The sequence below is a fragment of the Hemibagrus wyckioides genome, linkage group LG01, assembly GCF_019097595.1.
Source record: "Hemibagrus wyckioides isolate EC202008001 linkage group LG01, SWU_Hwy_1.0, whole genome shotgun sequence".
NCBI classification, from domain to species: domain Eukaryota; kingdom Metazoa; phylum Chordata; class Actinopteri; order Siluriformes; family Bagridae; genus Hemibagrus; species Hemibagrus wyckioides.
Genome location: NC_080710.1, coordinates 33,975,780 through 33,985,779, shown reverse-complemented (window position 1 = coordinate 33,985,779; position 10,000 = coordinate 33,975,780). Strand labels below are relative to the sequence as shown.

General features: G+C 46.0%; 1 protein-coding gene across 7 annotated transcripts in view; it reads right to left on the bottom strand.

Moving 5' to 3' along the window:
* The window catches only part of si:ch73-103b11.2 (protein outspread), a 134,939-nt gene that overhangs the window by 72,712 nt on the left and 52,227 nt on the right, over positions 1 to 10,000 (bottom strand). For all 7 annotated transcript variants that reach the window (XM_058399921.1, XM_058399904.1, XM_058399896.1 and 4 more), the window contains exons 9-13: positions 4,198 to 4,345; positions 3,553 to 3,666; positions 2,418 to 2,474; positions 2,253 to 2,321; positions 2,009 to 2,098 (exon numbers count right to left, since the gene is read on the bottom strand). In XM_058399921.1, the coding sequence (XP_058255904.1) occupies positions 2,009 to 2,098; positions 2,253 to 2,321; positions 2,418 to 2,474; positions 3,553 to 3,666; positions 4,198 to 4,345 (478 nt within the window). The remainder of the gene's footprint in view (positions 1 to 2,008; positions 2,099 to 2,252; positions 2,322 to 2,417; positions 2,475 to 3,552; positions 3,667 to 4,197; positions 4,346 to 10,000) is intronic.

The window sequence follows — 10,000 nt, the reverse complement described above, 5'->3', positions numbered from 1 at the left end:
TCACACGGATCACCCCATCACACCCCCATCACACAGATCACCCCATCACACCCCCATCACACAGATCACCCCATCACACCCCCATCACACAGATCACCCCATCACACCCCCATCACACAGATCACCCCATCACACCCCCATCACACAGATCACCCCATCACACCCCCATCACACAGATCACCCCATCACACCCCCATCACACAGATCACCCCATCACACCCCCATCACACAGATCACCCCATCACACCCCTATCACACAGATCACACCCCCATCACACCCCCATCACACTCCTATCACACAGATCACACCCCCATCACACTCCTATCACACAGATCACACCCCCATCACACAGATCACCCCATCACACCCCCATCACACAGATCACACCCCCATCACACTCCTATCACACAGATCACACCCCCATCACACTCCTATCACACCCCCATTACACACCCATCACACCCCGATCACACCCCTATCACACAGATCACACCCCGATCACACCCCTATCACACAGATCACACCCATCACACAGATCACACAGATCACACCCCCCTCACACTCCTATCACACAGATCACACCCCCATCACACAGATCACCCCATCACACCCCCATCACGCTCCTATCACACAGATCACACCCCCATCACACCCCCATCACACTCCTATCACACAGATCACACCCCCCATCACACTCCTATCACACCCCCATCACACAGATCACCCCCATCACACTCCTATCACACAGATCACACCCCCATCACACTCCTATCACACAGATCACACCCCCATCACACTCCTATCACACCCCCATTACACAGATCACCCCCATAGACCCCATCATGGGGGTGTGATCTGTGTGATAGGAGTGTGATGGGGGTGATCTGTGTGATGGGGGTGTAATGGGGGTGTGATCTGTGTGATAGGAGTGTGATGGGGGTGATCTGTGTGATAGGAGTGTGATGGGGGTGTGATCTGTGTGATAGGAGTGTGCTATGTGTGCACACCCCCATCACACAGATCACCCCCATCACACCCCCATCACACTCCTATCACACAGATCACACCCCTATCACCCCATCACACCCCCATCACACAGATCACACCCCGATCACACAGATCACACAGATCACACTCCCACACTGATCACACAGATCACACCCCTATCACACCCCGATGAAATGAAATGAAACAGCCTTTATTTGTCACATATACATTACAGCACAGTGAAATTCTTTCTTCGCATATCCCATCCTTGGAGGTTGGGGTCAGAGACTCACGTGGATTTGGAAGCCAACTTGGCGGTGCTGGGGCTTGAACCCCTGATCTTCTGGTCAACGACCCAGAGCCTTAACCACTTGAGCCACCACTGCCCTAAAGAGCTTGCTTCCCTGACCGGGAATCGAACCTGGGCCGCCCCAGCGAGCGCACCGAATCCTAGCCATTAGACCACCAGGGAGACCCCTGATCACATCCCCATCACACGGATCACACCCCGATCACACAGATCATACCCATCACACCCTGATCACACCCCGATCACACAGATCACACCCATCACACCCCGATCACACCCCGATCACACCCCTATCACACAGATCACACCCATCACACCCCGATCACACCCCTATCACACAGATCACCCCTATCACACAGATCACACCCATCACACCCCGATCACACCCCTATCACACAGATCACACCCATCACACAGATCACACAGATCACACCCCGCTCACACCCCCATCACACCCATGACACAGAACCCCTATCACACAGATCACACCCATCACACAGATCACACCCCGATCACACCCCATCACACGGATCACACCCCGCTCACACCCCCATCACACCCATGACACAGAACCCCTATCACACAGATCACACCCATCACACCATCACACCCATCACACAGATCACACCCCGATCACACCCCATCACACGGATCACACCCTGATCACACAGATCACAGTTCACACATACAGATCACAGTGGGAGACTCACGTGGATTTGGAAGCCGTAGTTCCTCTGCACTGGAAACTCTGTGACATCATAACAGGTGGACAAATCAATCTCTCCATCAAGATCCGCCGCCTGAGGTAACACACACTGATGTAAGTTACACACACACAAAGACCACAAACTGACACACAATCACCTACACACACAAACTCAAACACACTCAATCACAAACACACACAAGATACTCTCTTTCACACACACACACACACAAAACAATGAGTCTGACCTCTTCAGCGATGGAGTCTCTGTAATATCTCAGACTCTGATCAGTCAAAACAAACCAGTGCTTCTTCCACTGAAACACACACACACACAGTAAAATACACAATAATAATAATAATAATAATTCAATCTATCAAAGTTGAAAGGTTTCACACACACACACTCTCACCAGGCCGTCCTCGTAAAGTTTAGTCATCCATCCTTTCTTAAAGTTCAGCAGATCAGGCTAAAAAAAACAAACAAAACAAACTAAATTCAACACAAATCCACACCGCTAACAGCTAACCCTTTGCCTCAGCTCACACAGTCAGTCTGAAGAATCAAGAGTCGTTTACTCTTGGAACAGAAACATAATTAAAACATCACAAACCTGTTCCTCCTTTAAACCTCACACACTTTATAGATCTATACACTTATATATCTGTATATAATCTGACAGCTTTACACAACAATTATTAGCAAACTACTATATATTTTTAACTGTGTACTAGTAAACATCCATTAATAGCTAGATAATTGTAACTAGCCGTAAGTTAAATTCTAATATCTGTCATATAATCACAATAACATATATAACATTCAGCTAACACAGGCAGAGAATAAAGACACGACAACACAACACAATATAATAACACAATGATTTAATAGAATAGACTGAATTATTTATTTTACAACTCTGTGATTAACACTGTCTATCTATCTCTCTGTCTATCTATCTCTCTGTCTGTCTGTCTATCTGTCTGTCTGTCTCTCTCTTTCTCTCTCTCTCTCTCTCTGTCTCTCTGTGTCTGTTTCTCTCTCCCTATCTGAAAGTAAACAGTAGTAACTCCTACACACACTCCACTGATCAGAATGTAAAATCTGAGTACCTTATTCTTATTCAGCTTCATCTGTGTAGACGTCTTCACACACACCTGTGTTCACACACTCTGTATTTCCTTCCGTCTAACTGCTTATGAATTGTGTGTGTGTGCGTGTAAAATAAATAGGGAGTGTGTGTTTCAACTTTCATAAGATTTGACACTGCTAACAGCTATTTATATCAGGGGAGTGTGAGGTGTGGGGTGAGTGTGACGGCTACACTGGCAGCTAAATCTGATACACACACACACACTATACATACTCAAAAAATACTTAAACTGTCACAAGCGTTAAACCCTTTATAGTTAACTGCAGCACACACTCAGGAAGCGCACACACACACACACACACACACACACACACACACTCTTTAATCCCACTTAATGAGGATGTTTGTGTTTATTAGTCTAGTTTATAAAAGTGAGTATTTTTTTTTCTCTCACTGTCATTGATGACTCTGTAATTCGGCGGTCCAGACTTTTTGCCCTTCTGTAAACAGACATTTTTCCTGAATAATCCGACACTGAGCCTGCGGTACCAGCGTCCAGTGAGAGATCCTACAACAGAGAAAGTACAGCCATGTCAGGAGTGTGTACCTGTTCCTGTACAGGTGTGTGATGATGTCAGGAGTGTGTACCTGTTCCTGTACAGGTGTGTGATGATGTCAGGAGTGTGTACCTGTTCCTGTACAGGTGTGTGATGATGTCAGGAGTGTGTACCTGTTCCTGTACAGGTGTGTGATGATGTCAGGAGTGTGTACCTGTTCCTGTACAGGTGTGTGATGATGTCAGGAGTGTGTACCTGTTCCTGTACAGGTGTGTGATGATGTCAGGAGTGTGTACCTGTTCCTGTACAGGTATGTGATGATGTCAGGAGTGTGTACCTGATCAGGTACAGGTGTGTGATGATGTCAGGAGTGTGTACCTGTTCCTGTACAGGTGTGTGATGATGTCAGGAGTGTGTACCTGATCAGGTACAGGTGTGTGATGATGTCAGGAGTGTGTACCTGTTCCTGTACAGGTGTGTGATGATGTCAGGAGTGTGTACCTGATCAGGTACAGGTGTGTGATGATGTCAGGAGTGTGTACCTGTTTCTGGGTAGGGAGACGCCTCTCACTGCGACCTGTCCTTTGATTGGTGGACTGACTGGAGGAAGAGGACGGTTCAGTTGTGTCCATGTGCTCCAACGTATCTGTTGACTGCTGTGTCTCAAACCTTTCAATCACCTGAGTACGCCTGACACATACACACACATTAACTACCAACCTATAAAAAATATTAAAATAATCTATTATTATTCTATACTGTTGTACTAAATGAATTAAATGTACATAATTACAACAACATATTAAAAATTTACTTTATATATTAGCCAAAATTAACCTAATAAAAACATAATACAACTGCTTTTGTGTGTGTGTGAGTGTGTGTGTTAGAGAAAGAAGGCAGCAGATGGAAGCATGGTGGAAAGCACTCAGGAATCCAGGAACAGCAGCGATGAGCAGCAGTGTGTGTGTGTGTGTGTGTGTGTGTGTGTGTGTGTGTAAAATGAGAAAAAGCAGAGGAATCAGTGGGCGTGGCAGAAGGCAGGAGACTGATGTTCAGAGGAGCGCCTGAAAGAGAGGAGAAAGAGATGAAATAAAGACTGAAACAGACAATGAGATAAAAAGAGAGAGAGAGAGAGAGAGAGAGAGAGAGAGAGAGAGAAAGAAAGAAAGAAAGATAGAAAGAAAGGGACAGATACAGAAAGAAAAACAGAGAGACAGACAGAAAGACAGAAGGAGAGACAGACACAAAAAATGACAGAGACAGAGCCAGTGAAATGAAGGCAGCAGAATTATTGTTCCCCAGTTGATGTCATCAAGAGACATAATGTTATTAAATGATATCAATTAAATGATTAAATGATTCCACTCTGATTAAAGTCACTGTATATGGTGTGAGTGTGTATATGGTGAGTGTGAGTATGGTGAGAGTGTGTACAGTGAGAGTGAAAGTGTGTATGGTGAGAGTGTCTATGGTGAGAGTGAGTGTGAGTATGGTGAGAGTGTGTACAATGAGAGTGAGTATGGTGAGAGTGAGAGTGAGTATGGTGAGAGTGTGTACAATGAGAGTGAGTATGGTGAGAGTGAGAGTGAGTATGGTGAGAGTGTGTACAATGAGAGTGAGTATGGTGAGAGTGAGAGTGAGTATGGTGAGTGTGTCTATGGTGAGAGTGAGAGTGTCTATGGTGAGAGTGAGTACGGTGAGAGTGTGTACAGTGAGAGTGAGTACGGTGAGAGTGTGTACAGTGAGAGTGAGTATGGTGAGAGTGAGTATGGTGAGAGTGTGTACAGTGAGAGTGAGTACGGTGAGAGTGAGTATGGTGAGAGTGTCTATGGTGAGAGTGTCTATGGTGAGAGTGTCTATGGTGAGAGTGAGTATGGTGAGAGTGTGAATATGGTGAGAGTGTGAGTACGGTGAGAGTGTGTACAGTGAGAGTGTGTATGGTGAGTGTGTATGGTGAGAGTGTATGGTGAGAGTGTCTCTGGTGAGAGTGAGTATGGTGAGAGTGAGTATGGTGAGAGTGAGTATGGTGAGAGTGTCTATGGTGAGAGTGTCTATGGTGAGAGTGTCTATGGTGAGAGTGAGTATGGTGAGAGTGTGAATATGGTGAGAGTGTGAGTACGGTGAGAGTGTGTACAGTGAGAGTGTGTATGGTGAGAGTGTATGGTGAGAGTGTCTCTGGTGAGAGTGTCTCTGGTGAGAGTGAGTATGGTGAGAGTGAGTATGGTGAGAGTGAGTATGGTGAGAGTGAGAGTGAGTATGGTGAGTGTGTCTATGGTGAGAGTGTCTATGGTGAGAGTGTCTATGGTGAGAGTGAGTATGGTGAGAGTGTGAATATGGTGAGAGTGTGCGTACGGTGAGAGTGTGTACAGTGAGAGTGTGTATGGTGAGTGTGTATGGTGAGTGTGTATGGTGAGTGTCTCTGGTGAGAGTGAGTATGGTGAGAGTGAGTATGGTGTGAGTGTGAGTATGGTGAGAGTGTGTACAGTGAGAGTGAGTACAGTGAGAGTGAGTACGGTGAGAGTGTGTACAGTGAGAGTGTGTATGGTGAGTGTGTATGGTGAGAGTGTATGGTGAGAGTGTCTCTGGTGAGAGTGAGTATGGTGAGAGTGAGTATGGTGAGAGTGAGTATGGTGAGAGTGAGTATGGTGAGAGTGTGTACAGTGAGAGTGTGTACAGTGAGAGTGAGTATGGTGAGAGTGTCTATGGTGAGAGTGTCTCTGGTGAGAGTGAGTATGGTGAGAGTGGGTGTATATGGTGTAAGTGTGTATGGTGAGAGTGTGTGTATGGTGAGAGAGTGTGTATGGTGAGAGTGTCTATGGTGAGAATGTCTATGGTGAGAGTGAGTATGGTGAGTGTGTCTATGGTGAGAGTGAGAGCGAGTATGGTGAGTGTGTACAGTGAGAGTGAGTATGGTGAGAGTGAGAGTGAGTATGGTGAGTGTGTCTATGGTGAGAGTGAGAGTGTGTATGGTGAGAGTGAGAATGGTGAGTGTGTCTATGGTGAGAGTGAGTGTGTATGGTGAGAGTGAGAGTGAGTATGGTGAGAGTGTGTATGGTGAGTGTGTACAGTGAAAGTGAGTATGGTGAGAGTGAGAGTGAGTATGGTGAGAGTGTGTACAGTGAGAGTGAGTATGGTGAGAGTGAGAATGGTGAGAGTGAGTATGGTGAGAGTGCGTACAGTGAGAGTGAGTATGGTGAGAGTGAGAGTGAGTATGGTGAGTGTGTCTGGTGAGAGTGAGAGTGTGTATGGTGAGAGTGAGAGTGAGTATGGTGAGAGTGAGTATGGTGTGAGTGTGAGTATGGTGAGAGTGAGTATGGTGAGTGTGTCTATGGTGAGAGTGAGAGCGAGTATGGTGAGTGTGTACAGTGAGAGTGAGTATGGTGAGAGTGAGAGTGAGTATGGTGAGTGTGTCTATGGTGAGAGTGAGAGTGAGTATGGTGAGAGTGAGAGTGTGTATGGTGAGAGTGAGAGTGAGTATGGTGAGTGTGTCTATGGTGAGAGTGAGTGTGTATGGTGAGAGTGAGTATGGTGAGAGTGAGAGTGTGTATGGTGAGAGTGAGAGTGAGTATGGTGAGTGTGTCTATGGTGAGAGTGAGTGTGTATGGTGAGAGTGAGAGTGAGTATGGTGAGTGTGTACAGTGAGAGTGAGTATGGTGAGAGTGAGAGTGAGTATGGTGAGTGTGTACAGTGAGAGTGAGTATGGTGAGAGTGAGAGTGAGTATGGTGAGTGTGTACAGTGAGAGTGAGTATGGTGAGAGTGAGAGTGAGTATGGTGAGAGTGTGTATGGTGAGTGTGTACAGTGAAAGTGAGTATGGTGAGAGAGAGTGAGTATGGTGAGTGTGTACAGTGAGAGTGTGTATGGTGAGAGTGAGAGTGAGTATGGTGAGAGTGAGTATGGTGAGAGTGAGAGTGTGTATGGTGAGAGTGAGAGTGAGTATGGTGAGAGTGTGTATGGTGAGTGTGTACAGTGAGAGTGAGTATGGTGAGAGTGAGAGTGAGTATGGTGAGAGTGAGTATGGTGAGAGTGCGTACAGTGAGAGTGAGTATGGTGAGAGTGAGAGTGAGTATGGTGAGAGTGAGTATGGTGAGTGTGTCTGGTGAGAGTGAGAGTGTGTATGGTGAGAGTGAGAGTGAGTATGGTGAGAGTGTGTATGGTGAGAGTGTGTACAGTGAGAGCGAGTATGGTGAGTGAGTATGGTGAGTGTGTCTATGGTGAGTGTGTCTATGGTGAGAGTGTGTATGGTGAGAGTGAGTATGGTGAGAGTGAGTATGGTGAGAGTGTGTATATGGTGAGAGTGTGTATAAGAGTGTTGTAGTGTACAGTGAACAGTATGAGCTGTTGTATATATGGAGTTGCTGTTATATGTGGATGTAATACTACAGTGTGTCCATTAGATGGTGCTAAACCCCACCAATTACAGTCCACGTTGTAGTACGAGAACAGACTACTGCCATGTTGGCTGAGACTGACAAAGAACTACATTACCCACAATGCACAGGGTTACACAAGACACCAGAAATAAATACACTCACAGCTAAACACACACACATACATCATCACTGTATTTATGTGAAAAGCAGTATTCATACATGGCCAAAAGTATGTGCACCCTGTCCAACACACCCATACATGGTGCATCCACAAGCACACAATTATATAGAAAGTCTCTGCGTTACAGTTTCCTTTCAGTAGAGTCCAAACCCTGCTCCAGCATGACAATGTCCCTGAAAACATGGTGTGGAGGTGAAGGTTGGAGTGAAGAACTGGAGTGTCCTGCAAAGAGCCGTGACTCTGACCCAGCACTACTGACCACAGACTGAACCCCAGACCTCCTCACTCTCACAACACCAGTGTCTGATCTGACTAATGCTCCTGTAGCTGAATGATCACTAATCCCCACAGACACACTCCAACATCTAGTGAAGAACCTTCTAGAAGACTGGAGCTGATTAGAACAGCAATGAGAAATCAATCTGGAATGAGATGTTCAACAAGCACGTATGGGTAAGATAGTCAGGAGTGCACATACTTTTGGCCAAATAATGTACATCTATCTATGTGTGTGTATTCATGTTTATAGATAAAGTATAGTATAACATACTGTATACACCTGCACTGGGGTTATAACATACTGTATACACCTGCACTGGGGTTATAACATACTGTATACACCTGCACTGGGGTTATAACATACTGTATACACCTGCACTGGGGTTATAACATACTGTATACACCTGCACTGGGGTTATAACATACTGTATACACCTGCACTGGGGTTATAACATACTGTATACACCTGCACTGGGGTTATAACATACTGTATACACCTGCACTGGGGTTATAACATACTGTATACACCTGCACTGGGGTTATAACATACTGTATACACCTGCACTGGGGTTATAACATACTGTATACACCTGCACTGGGGTTATAACACTGTATACACCTGCACTGGGGTTATAACACTGTATACACCTGCACTGGGGTTATAACACTGTATACACCTGCACTGGGGTTATAACATACTGTATACACCTGCACTGGGGTTATAACATACTGTATACACCTGCACTGGGGTTATAACACTGTATACACCTGCACTGGGGTTATAACACTGTATACACCTGCACTGGGGTTATAACACTGTATACACCTGCACTGGGGTTATAACACTGTATACACCTGCACTGGGGTTATAACACTGTATACACCTGCACTGGGGTTATAACACTGTATACACCTGCACTGGGGTTATAACACTGTATACACCTGCACTGGGGTTATAACACTGTATACACCTGCACTGGGGTTATAACATATTGTATATAAAGTCTCCCGCTCTTTTCCCCAATCTGTCTTCAAGCCTGCCGTGTGGACGCAGGCCATGGGAGCTTCAGGGCAGGAAAGAGCTCTGGGATGTGAAGGTACAGGTTAACAACCTACACATGCACCTCCAGATGTTCCTGCCTAGTTCATAGTCCTGACCAGGAGCACACTGGGTCACTCCACACCTTTCTAGAACTTCTTGAGTGCACCTTGTGTAGTTATGGCCACATGTCCTACAGAGTAAAGCAGAGAGCAGGTCTGCGTTGGAGAACCCTTCCTCTTCATCCTACTGATACACCATGCACACTACAGGAGATGAGTGAGGCTAAAGATGGTGTACGCAGTGACCACTTCACACCCTGCAGGAGCACAAGTCGGGTGTCTATAGTCATTATATGAAGTGACTCATCCCCATAGAGAGCAGAAGTCCCTCCAAAAAAAACCACACCAGAACCCAGAACCTAGAGCACTGAGTCAGCATCACAGCCAGGGGTCAGTTCAGCACCTCTTA